This window comes from Narcine bancroftii, chromosome 9 (genome assembly GCF_036971445.1).
Source record: "Narcine bancroftii isolate sNarBan1 chromosome 9, sNarBan1.hap1, whole genome shotgun sequence".
Classification (NCBI taxonomy): Eukaryota; Metazoa; Chordata; class Chondrichthyes; order Torpediniformes; family Narcinidae; genus Narcine; species Narcine bancroftii.
In genome coordinates this window covers 93659357-93677548 of record NC_091477.1, presented here as the reverse complement: position 1 = coordinate 93677548, position 18192 = coordinate 93659357, and the positions used below count along the sequence as shown (strand labels likewise).

Sequence of the window (18192 nt, the reverse complement as noted above, 5' to 3'; positions counted from 1 at the left end):
GGGCAGAGATCCGCCTCACTGTAATGTCTTATTCAGAGGCCTTCCAATTATACAGCATTCTCTTTCAGTAGTTTATTGGATTATAAAATCAAATCCTGAAGCGGAGTTTAAAGTCACCACTTTGCCAGAAAAGAAATTAAATTTACGTATACTCTTGATCTCACCTTGAGGTACGCTATTTACAAGGGTTGCTGTGTGTTTTGCAAGGATTTCTGGTTTGTCAATAAGTAGTTAGACATATTCCATGAGAGTTCTTTGTTCCCCGTTTCTAGGAATGTTACTCACAGGGACAGCAAGAGTCAGATTACTGTAGTTCTGATTAAACAAATGAAATATTTGTGAGTGATTAAAACACAATGTTCAAAATTTAAATATTTTCAAGTTGTAAAACCTGGCAGATTTTTTTTTGTAGGAAAGTACAAATTGGATTTTGACGAGAGAGATTACAAATAATTATTTAAACATTCATAAATAACAATACTTGGTGATGATGCATCATTTCTGTTTGCTTTAACCATTTTAAATGAATATATTCATCAATACTAAATTGCACGAGTTTATTTATAACTAATACAAGTTAGCATTGTGAAACAAAATTAAAGATTATTAAATCATTCAGTAGATGCTTCAGGAAATGTGGAAACATTGACCATGGAAACAGAAATGAAGTGAAAATCACGTTCTATCATTAGATAAAACAAAATGGTAATTTTCTCAAATTTTGTTCCAGAGCAAAGAATTTAGTTTGGGGGAAAAACTGCATCTCAACACTTTCGAGTAACACAGTATTGATAGTGTGTTCCTTTTCTGCAGTACTATTTATTCCCAGCTCCAGATCTGGTCTTTGTTTTTAATGTAATTGCCAAGTCTAATTACAAATAAAAGGCAAATTATTTCAGTTTGTACTTCAAATTTGTTTTATCTGCAGCATTTTGAGTTTTGCAGTTATCCATCGTGCTTGTCAAATGATGGCAACACTGCACAATTTCTGTTCATCTCTTCATACTCTGTTTTTGATCATGTATTTGCCAGAGGCCTTTTACATCTACAGATCTAATTTCACATTCAGTCTCGAGCTCCAATTCATCCCATATAGTGTTGGTTTCAAATTACACCCTTCCTGTGTCAGACCTTTCCGTGAACACTGCTATTTCCTCTAAACCACCACTCACTTTGCTTCAAGTAGGTCATTCTAATTATGACATGTGACTGAATTCATTCTCAACCCCATTTGAACTTCTTGGCCTCCAGATCACCTTGCACATGGCTCATCGGAGGCATTAATTACAAAGAAGATCAACTCGTGAAAAATGCCATTTAGTCAGCCTGCAAATTGTTGCTCTTCCAGCCCAGTGAGATCTCAATGATGGAATCCTGTTGACTGGAGTAGGCGCTGAAGGACACATACTCTTTTTCTTCTAATTAAAAGAATTGGCATCAGCAAAGGACCACTTTTGATCAGCATAAGTCTAAATTCTTAGTCTTCCAAGTCCCTTCCTAAATTGAACATTGTTAAAATTTTACAAGTCGTTGGTGAGACCGTATTTGGAATATTGTGTGCCTATCAGTCATTCAGCTATACGAAAGATATCATTAAGCTGGAGAGTACAGAAAATATTCCCAAAATGTTACTGGAAGTGGCAGGCTTGATATGCAAGGAAAACTAAAGAGGCCGAGGCCTTTCTCCTTGGAGCTTACAAGGCCAAAGAAGGGGGGTGGGGGGGGGGGGTGGGCTTTTCGAGTTTTATAAACTCAGACTGGTGCAGACAAGGCAAATAGTCAGTCTTTTGCCCCAGTGTAGGGGAGACTAGACAGAAAATATTTAAGGTGAAGGGGAAAGGATTTAAAAGGGACCCAAGGGTGCTTTTTTCCTCACATAGTAGGTATTCCACAAGCTACCAGAGGAAAGGGCAGTGGCAGGTAAATTTGTAATGTTTAAAAGCCATTTAGATGGGTTTAGAAGGATTCAGGCCAAAAAAAAACAGGTCTTCCATGGATAGACCACTTGGTCTTCAAGGACAAGTTTTGCTTAAGATGCTTGTTCTGTGCTGTAAAACTCCGTGCCTCTATCCTGTTTAATAAAACTATTAGTGGAACCTTCAGAAATAATCTAGATCAAGCATTTACTACTATATTTAAATGTAGTTCAGTCAAAATTAAGCCAACGTACTTTTCTAGACTCCTAATAATAACATTTTCTGTTTTTCATACTTCCATAATGATAAATTTTGGAATGTCAAACTTGAAGGCAGAGTACATGATTAACGGCTGGATTCTTAACAGTGTGGTAAAACAGAGGGACTTTGGCGTCCAAATCCATAGATCTGTCAAGGTTGCTCTGCAGGTTGATAGGGTACTTAAGAAGGCCTTCATTAGTCATGGAATTGAGTTCAAGTGTCATAAGGTAATATTGCAGCTCCATCAATATCTAGTGTGACCACACTTGAAATATTGCACTAAGTTCTGGTCATCTCATTACAGGAAGGATGTGGAAGTTATAGAGAAGATGCAGAGGAGATTTACCAGGATGTTTTATGGATTGATCTTATGCTTATGAAGCAAGGCGTGAAGAAGGATAAGAGGTGACTTAATTGGGGAGGAGTCACGTGATGGAGTAGTGGCCGGTAGGAGAATACCAGCCCTCTCCAGAAAAGAAGAAATAAAGTGAAGAAAACACAAAGTTCAAGAAACACAAAACACAACAAATAAAAGATAAAGTTGTGGAGAAAAGAAAGAAAATGGCACCCAAGGAAAAAGTAAAAACCACGGGAAAAAAAAAGAAAAGATGCTGGAAGAGAAAGGAGAAGGCCTTACCTGCATGAAGAAACAGGGAGCCGTCGTGGAGAAAAGAGCCCGCTCCCCAAGGTTGGTGATGACCCTGCAGAGTCGTGACCTCCTGACCGCTGGACTGCAAAAATGGCTCTCTGAAGTGCACAATGCGCACAATAAGGAAAAAGAAAACACCGACAGGAAGGGGGCCCAAATGAGGAGCGAACTAACACAGCGCGACCAGCTGAGGGATGCCTGACATCAGGGCTCTCAGCTGGAAGAAGAGGAAAGCGACTGGAAAGGGAGTGATAGGAAAGAAGAACAGCAACAAGAGGCCCAACAGATAATTAGCCCAGAAGAAGAGGACCAACAGCAAGAAGCCATGCAAAAAAAAAGGCCAGCAAAGTGAGGCAAGCAGCTCAACAAATCAGAAGAGACACAGATACAAGGAAGAGAAGTAGAGGACACAAATACAGGTGCAAACACAGAAGAGGAAGAAGTCAGCCAAGCTCTGCACAGATGAATAGAAGTTAAAATAGATGGTCAGTATATAGATTAAAAAAAATTTCAAGAGGTGACTTAATTGAGGTCTACGAGATTATGACAGGCATAAATAGGGTGGACAGTCAGCATATTTTTCCCAAGGTGGGAGAATCAAACATATCTACAAGGTGAGGGGAGGAAAGTTTATGAGCAATGTCAGAGATAATTTTAAAAAAAGTAGTGGGTACCTGAAATGAATCACCAGGGGAAGTGATGGAGGCTGGTAGAATAAGGACAGGCTCATATATGCAAGAAAAATTGACATTTATGGGTGTGAGGTAGGGAAGGTTTAATGTGTGGAATAGGTCTATATAGATTGGCACAAAATTGTGGGCCAAAGGGCTTGTATTGCTTTAATGTTTTATATTTGAATTATTTGTGAATTTATGGTATTATAAGCTCACAGATGAAGTTTTCCATAGGTCATATTGGATATATAGATGTTTCATTGACCAATTAATGAAGATAATTACTTCACTATTAATAACTTGGCAAGTATCTCCACCAATTTTGTCATGGTTAATGTCAGGATCTGGCTGAAGCTCAATATATTTTTGGTTTTCCAAAATACCTTTATTCCACCCATTAAGAGGTCAAAAGAAAGCACGTTCAGTGCAACCTCTCAGAGAAATGTGGTGTACTCAGGCACCACAGTGTGGGCAAGCCACAGATGTACAAGAAACAATGAAAACTAAATCACATGGAAAGAGTTGCCCATTTTCACAGGATTTTCAGACCCTCCTTCAGCTTTTTAAGCCAATAAGAAGCAAAATGACATTTTACAGAACACAAACTAACAAGCTTTCAGTAACATGAATTTTTTTTAAAAACCAAATTGAATTTAAAATTGCTCATCTATGACAATGTTGTTTTAAAGTTATTTAATTTTCTTTTATTACAGTTAAACTTGCACATATTAAATATAACATGTCTCAATTAGGTGCACAGGATTTTCAATTTCCATGCTGAAAGTCTCAGCATTATTTGCAAATAAAATAAATATACGTCATGGCTGTTCTGAGCAGCATTCCACGCAGAGAGCCTTATCATCACGCCATCACCAACAGAGGGACAGAATGTGGGGCACAGTGTACAATTCTGAAATCAGTATGCTCCATAAAAGTCTGAATTAAGTCACTGAATCAACTGTACATTTTTAAATTTGATGAATTGTACATTTCCTTAATTTTTCCTTAAATATATTTAACTCCAGAAATATAAATTTATTTCTTCTGATTTAGGTTTTTGATGTCATAAGGAAGTTGGTTCTTTTTTACATTCTACTTAATTACATGAGACAGTGCAACCTTTTTGGGGTAGATTTAAGAAACTTCCAGAAGCTATTTTAAAGTGAAAATTCCACTTGATCCTTTAGTATTTTTATTGGGTTATATTAAGAAATTGAGTTTGGAGTTAAAATTTTTAAAATTTCAAATTTCTCTTTTGAGATTGATCTTAGCTGTGGCGAGAAAATGTTTGGCAATTTCTTGGAAGAATAAGACTAATTTGAGTATTCCGCAGTGGCATTTAGAAATGAGATCTTGTATTCCATTGGAAAGGATAACATATAATTTACCGAATAATTATTTTTTTTGTTAAAACTTGGAGCCCATATCTGGAATATATGGGGTTAAATTATTGATTTTCTTCTCACGCATTGATGGTTTTGCTCCGAACCAGGGCAAACAACTGATTGAAGGTTTGATGTTATGTGATCTCCTCTGCTTTTTTTTCTTTTTCCTTTTGGGGTAGTTTAGAAGGTGGTGGGGAGGGGTGGATCGTAGGGGGTTATATTTACAAAATATCTTGTATGTATGATGTTTTTCTTTACTTGTATTTTTTTTGTATGACTTATCATGATCAATAAATAAAATTTCCAAAAAAAATTGATGAAATGAATTCTGGATTATTTATAATTCTTCTAATAAATTGCAGTTGAGGAAATTATTCTTTTGACAAAAATATCTTCAAATACACTGTAAAAAGTGGCGGATCTGGGCCCTGAGGCTGAGCTTTAGTAAGGGCCACCCATGACATTGCCCCCCCCCCACCCTACCCCGGGTGATGCCTTCCCTTCACACATTCTAAATTTATCCGCTGGGGTATGAACTCAGGGTATGGTGGGTACTTTGTGCTCGGCGCTGGCAGGATAGAATTGATGGGCCAGGTGGCAATAGCCTGGTGGAGAGGGGTGCATGAGGAGGGTTGGGGTTGGACTGGTAGTGGGATGCCTTGATGCTGGCCGCTGGCCGCTGGCAGGGGGACTTCATCGCTGTGCTCTGACACTGACGACTGCCTGTGTAACTGGTTTGGCTGTGTTGGCATTTTATCCTCTGAGCCTTGCAGCTCGGGTTCAGAGAAATAACTGGAGACGAAAAATTGCGGGTAAAAATCAGACATCAGTGAATTTCTAAGATGCGATCTACTTTTATATAATCTATTATTAAAAAATTATTTCTATTTCTGCAGTTCCCCAGTCTTGCCTGGCCTTTCCTCTAATTACATCGATTAAAAGAGAACACTCGGTCCAGAGTCCACTTTTGCTCATGCCTTGACAACACGATCGAAACCTTCAGGTTGATTGATTTAGATATATTAAATCATAAATACCACACTGAAAATGCACAGATATATTTCCACTCGGTTGGGAGACTTGCAAGAACAAGGATTTTTTATGAAGCATGTTAACTTGGGACACCTCGGGAAATTGTGAGGTGTCTGCAGTTTGCATTGAAAGGTGATGAATTTACTCGTCTTCGTGGTAAAACATAGGCTGAGACAGCGAAATTCGGGGAACAAAGATAGGTTGTCCCTCTCCTCCGGTCACTCCCTTCGGACACTCAAACTCAGCCTATTCACTTTGAAATGTTCCCCAAGAACCCCATTTTTCAGACAGTGCGCTGGGTGACTCGTGTCAAAGAATAAAATCTTTGCAATTCTGGCACCAATTACCTGGCCCAGGTAATATCATGCTCGTCGTGGGGGGTTCCTAAACTCTTCCTTGTCATGATGTTATCCAGCATACTGGAGATTACAGGCAGAATTCAACCCCATCCCCCACCCCCACCCCTCCAATTCTCCACCTTCCTGCCAAAATATTAGATTTTTAATGTCTCTCTGACCGAAATTGGCATTACAAATCTAATAGCTTGGAGGTGGGAAGGTGGAGGATGATTGGGGAGTGGGTGTTGAATTAAAGCAGCTCACCCAGAGGCAGAGTTAAGTAATTCGTGGCACTCTGGTGGGGCTGGTGGGTGCCACTGGGCGATCAACTCAGAGGCTCTGCTCTGGGTGAGCTGCATTAATTCAACCCCCGTCCCCCAATCATCCTCCACCTTTCCACTAAACTATTAGATTTTCAATGTCGCTCCAACCGAATTGGACATTAAAAATCCAATAGTTTGGTGGGAAGGTGAAGGATCACACAAGCCTCAAATCTTCATGCCACTGTGGCACCGACACCTCCCAGAAACCATTGCATGGGTCATCCCGACAAGGACTCTGGCCCACACTCCACAATCATCAGCTACAGCTGGGCAGTAAATGTGAAATGATAAACGGAGTCCAGGCTGAAACCTATGGGTTTACCCTGTGGGCCCCTCGACTTCAGCCTAATGGTTAATCTGCCACTGTGCAAAAATACCACATCCTTACTCCACTCAAGACACCATTAACATGGATAAAGATTTTTTGTATACTTCTTGCAATTTGTTTCTGATTTGGATTAGTTCCACTTTTAGATCCATTAATGCCTGTTCCTCAAGGGTTGTGTGCACAGCTAAGATTACAGAATAATGCCTGGGAACTGCATGCACACTTATTGCCAGAATTGTACCTTCAGTCATCTTGGGAAGAAAAAACTAACAAGTAGGATATGTTCTGCACAAACATGAAAGCAATGTTTAGACCACTGCAAGTACAAGCCATCAGAATCTCTCCAAGCCCAAGAACACAACCCCATGGTGGATAAACCCACCAATGGCCATTTTTAATCTGGAGAATGCAGGTTCCACTTCCTACTGGAGTACTAAGTTTAAAAAAAACAAAAAGATAAATTTATTCTTCATTGGCCAATTTGATTTAAATTTTATTCTTCATGTCTACTAGTTAATGATCACGCACAATGTGATTTGCTTTGCCTGACACTCTCCTAATTACTACAAGGATTTGCCAGTCGAGGCCGACTGGCTCACTATAGGCCTACCTTCAGCTCAGCAATGCCGATTCCAGATATTGTTTTGGCACTTTGCAATTATGTATTTAATTTGTGTTTACTTGAACTACAAAGATTGCTTTAAGATAATTGGTTTTCTTTAAAAGAAAAAACTAAATGCAGTAGAATTTGATTTTTTAAAATAATCAGACTTATTTTAATATTGTCTCATTCTTCCATCTTGTATCACTATCTGATTTATTACTGAAATAAACTTGTGAAAAATGCAGTTGAGCATTGCACTGGCCAACACATTGGTTACACAGAGTGCCTGCTGACAGCATGAATGAAAAGCGCCACTGTATGGCAAGGAAACAAATCACAAAACTACAATTGGTCCAACACGATTTTAGAAGTAACTGAAAATAAAAAAGGTGGTGGCGCCCTCAAGGGGGTTGTCAGGAAAAACCCAGTGAGCCGCAAGAGGCACAAGAAGCAATCCTTGAATTCTATGACTCCTACAACATACAAGGATCAAAAGTTATAGAAACAAAATGTCCTCAGTCACAGTATGATGTGGACTCTACCACCTTGAAAAAAATTAATATGATTAGACAGATTCAGCATGAACTTACAGAAGAAAAATGTGTTTGACTAATCTGCTGCAGATCTAAGAGGATGTAACCTGTAGAATAGATAAAGGGGATATCAGAGAATGCAGACTATCTGGATTTTCACAAGGTTGCACACAAGAGATCATTCAACAAATGTAAAGCACATAGGATTGGATAATGTACCGACTATGGTGGAACACGGTAGCGCAGGTGTGACCTCACTAGACGGTACAGGCTGGCCTGCCCCTGACCCTGTAACTCCTCCCTGTAGATTTCCAATAAAGGCTGCTAGCCCTAGTCTCTTCCCTCCATTCCAGCCTTGGATCCAGGCCATCAGCACGTAGAAATATGCCCAATGTTTCTGGGTATTAAAGGCTTTAATCGCTAGCTTTACATCTGCTGGTGGATATTGATAGTGCTACAATTTAGTATCCAGATTACTTGCCATGGATAAGGTGATCCAAGTGGAGAAGCTGGAGACCGACCACAGAGATCCGGAGGCCTCTGTCAAGTTTGATAGGCTTAAAGGCCTACATGAGATGCCACAAGATCTCCACAGACATAGACAAGAACGGTCTTCTCTTTTCATTGGTGCGCCACCAAGCTTACCAAATAATATGGGATTACGAAAAGTACGATCGCACAATGGCCCTGCTGTGGCAGCAAGATGGTGCTCCCATGAACTCTATGCATGCATGTTATCAGCTGGTCACCCGATGCCAGGCTCCAGGTGAGTCTGTTGACAACTTTGTGAGGGCCATGAAAGAGCTGAGACGAGCCTGTGGGTGCGAGGATGTGATCGCAGTGGTTTACCAAGAGGAGCTCATTCATGATGGGCTAGTGGTTGGCTTCCGGTCCAGTCACATTCGCAAGTGACTCGTGGAGAAGGGCACTCGGACCCTATAGGAAGTCATGCAGATGGTTCAGTCACTGAAAGCAGCCCAGAAGAACACTGAAGCTTACACTGGAAGCCATGCAGCCACCAGTTAGGGACCACAGGTTCCACCATCTTTGGACTCGAGGGCCCTGTCTGCTGCTGCCGAGCATGAGGTACAACTACTGTGGCCAGACCAAACACTGTCCAGCCCCATTTGAACTGCAGGAGGAAGGGCCACTACACCAAGGTATGCCATTCTAAACCATCCTCCAGCACCAACGCATGTGGACCACAACCCATGTCACCATCTTGGATCGACCCACTTCCAGCATCACTCCCGGTGGCCAAGAACTGAAATGGTGGGATCAGCAGGAAGATGACACGCGATGAAGTCACGTTATATCTGGCTTCTCTTTTGTACTCCACCTTAGGCAATCCATGGGGGTGGCCATCTTCAGGATTTCCAGGGCAGCCATCTCAACATTACAACAGCAGGGACTCTGACAATGAGCTAACTCTAGCCTCCATCACGCTGGACTCGAGCAGGCCACACCAACTGTTGCACTCTATCATGGGCTTGCCTATTGATACAGGGAGCACTGAAAATTTTGTACACTCCTGCACAGTCCAACGCTATTCACTTGCAGTGTTCCCTGCAAAGTGTAAAATAGCTCTAGTGTCTAAATCTCACCCATGGAAATCTGCGAGTGCTGCACCGTGACCCTAACCATGAGGAGCATGAAATATAAAAACTTCAAGCTGCTCGTGATGCCCCACCTCTGTACACCAGTCATACTGGGGTGGGATTTCCAGTGCCAGCTTAAGAGCATGCTGATGCAGTTTGGTGCCTCATCCACCCCTCATGGACAGAAATAAACAATTCCTGGAGGGCCAGCCCTTCTCTCCAAACAGATGCAATCAGATGCAGGAATGGCGTCCAGAGCACCCGACCTGCAGTCTGACCATCCTCCAGGTCCCTCCAACGCCTCCCACAACCAGTGGCAAGAGGTCCTTCTGGAGGCGCCATCCGGGATCTGGCTCGTGTAGGGGCCCTGGCAGTGGAGGTGGACCCAGAAGCCCTCATCAGTGACTAGCTGGTACCATGTACCATCCAGACAAATGATCACTTGAACCTACCACCACTAACCCTCTGGCCTCCACCCCCAACACCCCCACACACCCCAGAACCTGTTTGGACCAACACAGTTAGCTTCCGGACACTCAGCCCACCATAAAGGTCACCACCCTGCAAGAGCCAATGACGCAACTGGCACTGCAGTGATCGTAGTGGCAGATAAAGCCATGGAACCGGCTGAAACTGTGAACTATTAAAGGCTGCATGGCCAATAACGATGGATACTGCACTACTTCACCCCACTGGACTTTACTTAAAAAAGAGGGGTGAATGAGGTGGAACACGATAGTCCAGGTGTGGCCTCACTCGACTGCACAGCCTGGCCCACCTCCGACCCTGTAACTCCTCCCCGTAGATTCCCAATAAAGGCTGCTAGCCCTAGTCTCCTCCCTCTATTCCAGTCTTGAATCTGGGCCAGCAGCATGTAGGGTCATGCCCAATGTTTCTGGATATTAAAGCCTGTAATTATTAGCTTTATATCTGCTGGTGGTTATTGATCACACTACACTAACAAGGATTAAAAATTAATTATGGGACAGACACAAATTGAGAATAAATGAATATTTCTCTGGTTGGCAGTCTGTGTAGGGATCAGAGCCTGGGCCCCAACTATTCACAATATATATCCATGAGTAACATGAGCATACTTTCCAGTTTGTTGATAAAACCAGACAGGATGGAGTCAGGAATGATATGTCAAAAGGTTTCAAAGGGATACAGATAAACAGAGAGTAGCTAAGAGGATGACAGATGTAATATAGTGTTATAAAATGTATGTTTTTTTTTAAATAGTAGGAAATTTGGTCGTGTTGTTGTTCAAAGGGACCTAGGTGCCTCTGTACATAAGACAAGGAAAGCCAACATGCAAGACTGCTGGAGACTGGCTGAAGAGTACCAAATATCAGAACAGAAATGTGAGAGGGTGCTGTGGTCTTCCTGATCGTGTCAGAGGTTTGGATCAGGAGCTCGGGTTGACGAGCATTTGGTTGAGGAGACTGCTGGAGCATTGGAGACGAATTCAAGGACACTCAGTGACTTGGGGGGAGGGGAGGGGGGAAACACAGACTCTGCTTCTCTTTCTCTGACTATTAGGGGTGCCAGGCAATTTCTGCTGATGGGGAATCTTTTTCTGCCTTAAGGTAGACTAAAGGAAATTTCATGCATTATTACACTTTCTGCATTATTGCACATCAATAAAAGAACCATGAAGATATTAGGAAGGCAAATGGCATCTGGGCCTTTATTATAAGAGGGATTCTGAACAGAAGTAAAAGTGTACAGGAAAGTTGTCAAAATCCACCTGGAATGTTGTACACAGATTTGATCTCCTTTTCTGAATAATGATGTACATGCAGCAAAAAATTTGAGACTGATTGAACATCAAAAATAGACAAGTACAACACAGGAACAGACCCTTCAGCCCACAACGTCTGATCTGGCCACGATGCCAATTTAAATGCACATCTACCTACACATAGTCCATCAATTTCCTGCCTGTTAATTTTTTTTGTCAAAATGCTTCTTAAACTTTGCTATCATTCCTGTTTTCACCACATCCATGGTAACATACACCAGATATTGACCATTCTCTGAACATAGTAAATGCCTCATTCTAACCAGACTATTGGAACCTCCCATTCTTCCAGCCTCCTTACCCAAATTCGAAGACGGAGACCAGGAAATACTTAGGTTTTAAAATTATCTTTGTGTCAGAATGGAGCATAATTAGAGACATGGCACAGTGCCTTCCCACAGAATGAGTAAAACAGCTATTTCTACTGCCCACTATTTATTTTAAATCAAAATGCATCTAGTACTCAGCTGTTTTCAGAAAAAAAATCCAACAAAACGTGACTAGCATGTGAAAAACAGCTATTTGGATGTTCAGGAATCGAGAGACTTAAACCTATAAATTTTTAAAATGGTCCTTCTCTCTAACTTTTTTCTCCCCTCCAAAACAAATGGTTTCTCCCTCAACTGTCTCTCCACCCCTCATATTTTCTGCCCCATCAGTCTCGGGGCTCCCCTCCCAGCTTCTTCTTCCCCCTCTACTTTTGATAAAGGGTGCAGATCCCAAATATTGAACTGACCATTTTACTGACCTGACCTGTTGAGTTCCTCCAACAATTCTTCGTCTGTTCACGATTCCAGCGTCTCTTAGAAATATAACAATTACTTTTGATTTTTCCCACACATACTTACTTGAAAGATGCAATTCATGACATCTGAAACAATTTTAGCATGTGGAGTGTCTTCTTCCTTGCTGACTGCTTTCAAGTTATGTTCCAAGCACAATTCCCACGAAGTTACCAGAGTTTTTCCATGATTTTCAATAGACTTTGTCTCCCTAATGGCAGTGGTGATTTGATTTATGCAGATTTCTACCACTGCCTGATCATTGTAATTCTTAAGATAGTCCTGGCAAAAGTTCAAAACAAATATCATCATGGATTAAATGGCTAAAATCCTTAAGTTTGAAGATAAAACATTTTAATTTGCCTCATCACCAAAATCTATTTCCATTCTGACTTGGTTACTATTGTAACCATAATCAATTTCTATTCTGACTTAGGTGAAACAGTGTAGATCATACTACCTTTAGGAAAATAAATTTCAGGATTACATGGTCAGTGATGAACTTTCACCTCACACCACTTCCCACAAGTGACCCAGATATCTGTAGCACATTCTCTGTTTGCAACATCAGGTCCTGGGATATGGCACATTGAAGTCACAAAGCATATTAAAGAATTCTGACAAATAGCTGATCATAAAGTCAAATAAGACAAACCTTGCTTGGTTTTTGTTTATCTTCTTAAAGAGGCCGAAGTACCTGAGCATCAATAATAATATGGAAGTAAAATTTGGAACATCAAAAATGTTAAATAATATTTTAAAATCTGAGCACTTTGAAACATTTGAGGATATTAACATCCAGATGCTTTTTGTTATTTTCTGGACACAAAAGAGTTGGCAGGCAGTAATCTGTGGTTAAAGCACTTCAAAACTCACTTTCACCTTATTCATTGGGGATTGTGGAAGAGGAAACAAAAGGGAAGGCAAATTACTTCAAAAAATTATTTTAACGTGAATAATTATTTAGTGATTTTTTTAAAGTAACAGGCATTTTTCTTAATTTATTTAATATTTAAAATGTAAATAATTAATGTGTTTTAAATTGGTCTCCAAATACCAGAAGAATTAAATAGCTCTTAAAAGTAGACACAGCCATGGAAGGATTTTGCCAGATGTCAGTGCTCCCAAGGGTGTTTGGGAGGGAGTCACCACTGTATCACCAGAGGCCGAGCTTCCACGTAGATTGCACTGCTGAAGTTCAGGACCCTTTGAGCCAACTCGATAGGCCATCTGTCTTATGCGGGCATCGCAAGACAAGAGGCAGTAATTCTGGCCTGGAATCTGGCCCAGCAAGATTGTTGTATTAGTTGATTGTTGACATTTAATCTATACCAAATAACAGGGAGCAGAGTTCTTAATATTGCAGCCACTGAATCATAAATTCATTCCTTCACATCATTAAATAAGTAAACAGTTGGTGCTGGTCAGCAAGATGATCGATGAACAAAAATTATTACTATATATCATTTTGTCCAATTGCTGTTGAAAATAAACAATTTGCAGTTATGTGGGAGTGAATGAGTGTGTCAGGGTTTGAATGTTTTTTCCCCTTTCCACACACAGACAAACAACCTACTACACACAAACAGATGGAGATCATTCAATTTATCATCTTGGCATGAAACCAATAGCTATGAATTGGTCATCCAAAGCTAAATATACACAGCTGGTCTTGCCAGATTTCTAGGAAAATCTGTAGGACACACAAACACACACAGAAAGGAACCAGACTCACCTGCCCTACTATTCAATTTAATGATGGCTTTTCTGTGCCAATACCTCAAAACCCTCAATTTCCTAACTTTTCAAAGATTTATCTACCTCCTCTTTAAATGTCTCCAATGACCAAACCTCCTGGCACAGAGAGTTCCAGGGATTCACCACTTTAAGAAAAAGATGTTCCTATATATCTCATTTTAAAGGGATGGCCCCCATTATCTGGGCTTCCTCTGGGTACTCTGGCTTCCTCCCACCTTCCAAAACATACCAGGGTTGTAGGGTCAATTGGGTGGCATAGGTTTAAGGGCCGAAAGGGCCTGTAACTGTGTTGTATGTCTAAGAATTTTTTTTAAATCTCACAGCCTGTGGGAAGAAGCTATTTCCCAACCTGGCAGCCATGATTTTGATGCTCTTTCATCAACAAGCTTCCATACTTGTCTACTTCCTCCTCCTCCTTCAGGCTATTAATATATTTTGTAAAAGTCAAGAATTGATGCCAGGGGCCCTCCATGAATTATATCCTTTCAACTTGAAAAAGACTCATTTATTCTTTGCCAGAACATCAATACACTTTCAGGGAAACCACAGTAGCACCAAGTTGATACATCAAAATTCATGGAGTTGAAGTGATCCAATAATGAGTAACATCTATTAAAGGAAAGGAGCTTGCAAGGTTTCAGCAAAAACACGAGTTAACTGATATCCATAAGGAAATTACCTTCATTAAAACTATATTTTAAATAGTAACTTTTTGAGAGAAAATAAAAGTGAAACTAGCAGAGTTTGTACAATTATCCTGTCTAACTGACTCCAACTTGTACAAGTGCAGGGACCTGAATGTGTGGGCAGTGATTCAATAGTAAGCGGAAAGCCAAGTTTCACCACTAGACTCCTCATGGAAAATTTAATAAAATGGCCTTCATTCATATCAAAACGTAGTTGGGGAATTTTGGGCTAGGTCTAAAAAAAATCCTTAATTGAGATTTAAATTGAAATGAAGAGACATAAGAACTTCAAGTGCAAGTTAGACAATTGAAAAAAACTTGCAGATACATTAGTAGTGGAAAAACTGGTGTGAAAAGAAGCCACTTCAGTTGGATTTTTTAAAAAGTTTCAATCTGAATACAGAACTTAAAATTTGTAACAAATCAGATCATTCTGTTCAAGAGTTTCTGACAGACAATCTTCGATTCCAGCATCCTCCAAGGAGAAGAGATCTCCTGCCTAAGACAGGTCCCTCTGACTGAGCACCACACTTAGAATGTGCTGCACGTTCAGTTCAGTATAAAAGCTCCATTCAAATCTTCAATGAAATCAAAAATAGTAAAAGTCTTCAAAGTTTAAGAATAATGACAAAAATGTTAAAATTATTTGCAGTCGATTCTGGCAATATGTTATCATTCCACCCTCTCAACTCTAAACTAAAAAAATTAAGAATCACAGAATAAGGAATCTGTTTAATAGGACAATTCATCATTAATATGAATATGGTATTTGAACATTACAATGCATGCAATGGAAACTAAATTATCTTGAATCTATCAGACCTTTTCTGAACAATAATAATTATTACAATGTGGCCAAAATGCAGGCTGTAAATCACACTCGCAAGATAAATAACAGACTGAGCAAACAATTTTTTTTGCTATTCAAGAGTGAGCTGAAGTGAATGAGATTTGTAGGTTGGTATCCAGAACATAAATATAACATTTCAGCCTTCAGACCTTTAGCCTGATACTTGAGAATCTGCAATACATTACATCAGATTTGGTTTCCATTTTTCTTAGCATCTTATCATTGAATACTCTAGCAAAAAAAAAGAAAAAAAGAAAAAAAATGAAAATTAAAAGAAACTCAAATTTAAATAAAAGTTTAAATTTGTAAAAGTTAATGTTTTCAGAAGCATCACACAAACCCTTGGTGAAGATAATGTTACAAGGTCAAACCCACAACCACAAAGGCGGCATATCACACAGGGGTTAAGATGAACAATTACTTTATTAACAAAAATTCACCTTCAAACTTCCCCCCCCCCCCTTTTATAACAATGCCCACTGGTTACTATGCAAATTTCTATAACAGTGTAAAACTAATAAATTCCCCTGCCTAAATACAACATAATTAAAGTCTAAGTTATATTTCCAACCAGCCCACAGAAAAACTTCGACACAAGACTCACAAAACTTCGATCTCAACCAAATCAAAGATGAAACAAAATTCAGAGAGGGGGAGGGGGAGTTGGAGGGGGAGGGAGATTGATCCTCTAGCTGTCTTCGGAATGCTCATCCCTTTTTGAAATCCCAACATTCTAAACTGTCTTCCAGACCATGATTCATGCTCTGGGCCTGGTTCCACTCCACAGCACCCCCAGTGGTGGTTTGTCGTCCAAGTCCAGAAATTTTAAAATAATTTTCTGCACATGCTCAGTCCGCAGTCCACCTTCACCTTGGCTCTCTAAGGCAAACTGTCACTTTTCAACACAAAACCACAACACAGAACTCTTAACAATAGGAACAAACATTCAGTGGAACACTCCCACCATGCCCCACCTGCAGCAGCTGTTTGAATAAAGTTTCAGTAAAGTTGTGTTTGATTAAAATGGTGCTGACCAGGATGAAGAGCCAGCTGATGCCACTCGCTGCTCAGGCAACTCTCCAAAAACATCTCCCTATCCCCGCTTAGTAAGAGTACCTCTTTAATCCGTTGCAACCTGGCTGTTGCTAATCACAAAAAATGCCAGAAAACAGAAATTGACCCCTAAGGGAACCCCCTATGCAAACATAACAAAGTTAGACTAAAGCTTAAAACAGGAAATAATAATGTGGGGCAGCATGATTAGTGTAGCAGTTAGTGCAAAGCCTTCATAGCACCAGCGATCAGGACTGGGGTTTGAGTCCCACGCTGTCTATAAGGAATTTGTTCTAACAGTGGCAGATTGAAATGTGCCAGATCATGGGAGTTGCTGGATAAGAGAACTAAAACTGTATTTATCTTTATATCAGTAAAGCTTTATCTGGAAACTTTGGGGAGTGGGGTTAATTATGACAGTGGCACAGTTAGCGCAACACTGTTACAGCACCAATGACCAGGGCTCAAATTTCAATTTAAATTTTGTAAGTTACGGGAATTACCTGCTTAAATTAAACTTTACATAATTAAGGACTACAATGCTTTAAAAAAATACTTTACATTTTGCACTGTCTTTTGTCTTTAAAACTAGATATTCTTAATGCAGGAATATTAATTAGGCATTGTAAAATTCTCATAACCAGCAAATACAATCCCTATAGGTGCCGGATGCCGGAGATTTTACTGTACTTTGTTAAAGTCAAGAACTACTGAACAACACTAATATGGAGATACACATGGTAATTGTTTATGAGAGAAGAGAAACAAAGTTTGAGTCACAATTCAGCCGTATACAAAAGAAAGGGCAGGATGACCTTCTCAACAAATGCAGCTTGCGAGGATAAGTGATGTTCTGCTTTTCCCACACAAGATGAAGACAATTTCTTCACTGTTCTGAAACTAAATAAATGAGCAAGATGAACAAAGTTAAATACAATTTTGTCAGGTAACAATGTCATGCAATAAAAATTTGCTGGTATTCTTAATGCTTATTTAAGACCACTAATTATTCTGCCTTCAACCACTACCCATATTTTATTAACACTTCTTAACAGTTAACATTTAAACATTCAATCTCAACCAAAAACAGGCTGCAGTATTTATTTCAAAGCCAGCAGGGTCTATTTTCTTGACACTCCTCTGAATTTAGTGTTCACATACTCAATTATTTCATATTCAGATTTGTCAGGGTACATACATAACATCACATACAACACTGAGATTCATTTTCCTGCAGTCAAGGCAGAATTACCACTTATTGCTAGTGCAAAAAAAAATATACGCATGTAAACAAATAAAAAATGTAAACAAACTGTGCAATATAGAGAGAAAAAAAATCAATAAAGTTCAAAAGTAAGAGCCCTTAAATGAGTGCCTGATAAAGTTTATTGTTGAGAAGTCTGAAGGTGGAGAGGGGTAGCTGTTCCTGAATCTGGTGCATAATTTCAAATGCATAACAAGCTCTCTTTACAAAAAGATTACCTGATTTGATATTATGCTTTTAAGAAAGTTTGAAACGCAGCATTTTCATACTTTTCTCCCACAAGAAAACATGCTTAAACCCACTTGTTAATACTCTATACTGTTGGTGGAAACTATACAAGAGTTATATTGCTGA

The 18192-nt window shown here is 39.8% G+C and overlaps 1 protein-coding gene across 1 annotated transcript in view; it reads right to left on the bottom strand.

The window, feature by feature from the left end:
* The window catches only part of veph1 (ventricular zone expressed PH domain-containing 1), a 175587-nt gene that overhangs the window by 146970 nt on the left and 10425 nt on the right, over nt 1–18192 (bottom strand). Inside the window, 5 exon segments of the mRNA XM_069899101.1 lie at nt 165–227; nt 230–282; nt 284–315; nt 12294–12509; nt 15078–15249. Coding sequence (XP_069755202.1) covers nt 165–227; nt 230–282; nt 284–315; nt 12294–12509; nt 15078–15249 — 536 coding nt within the window.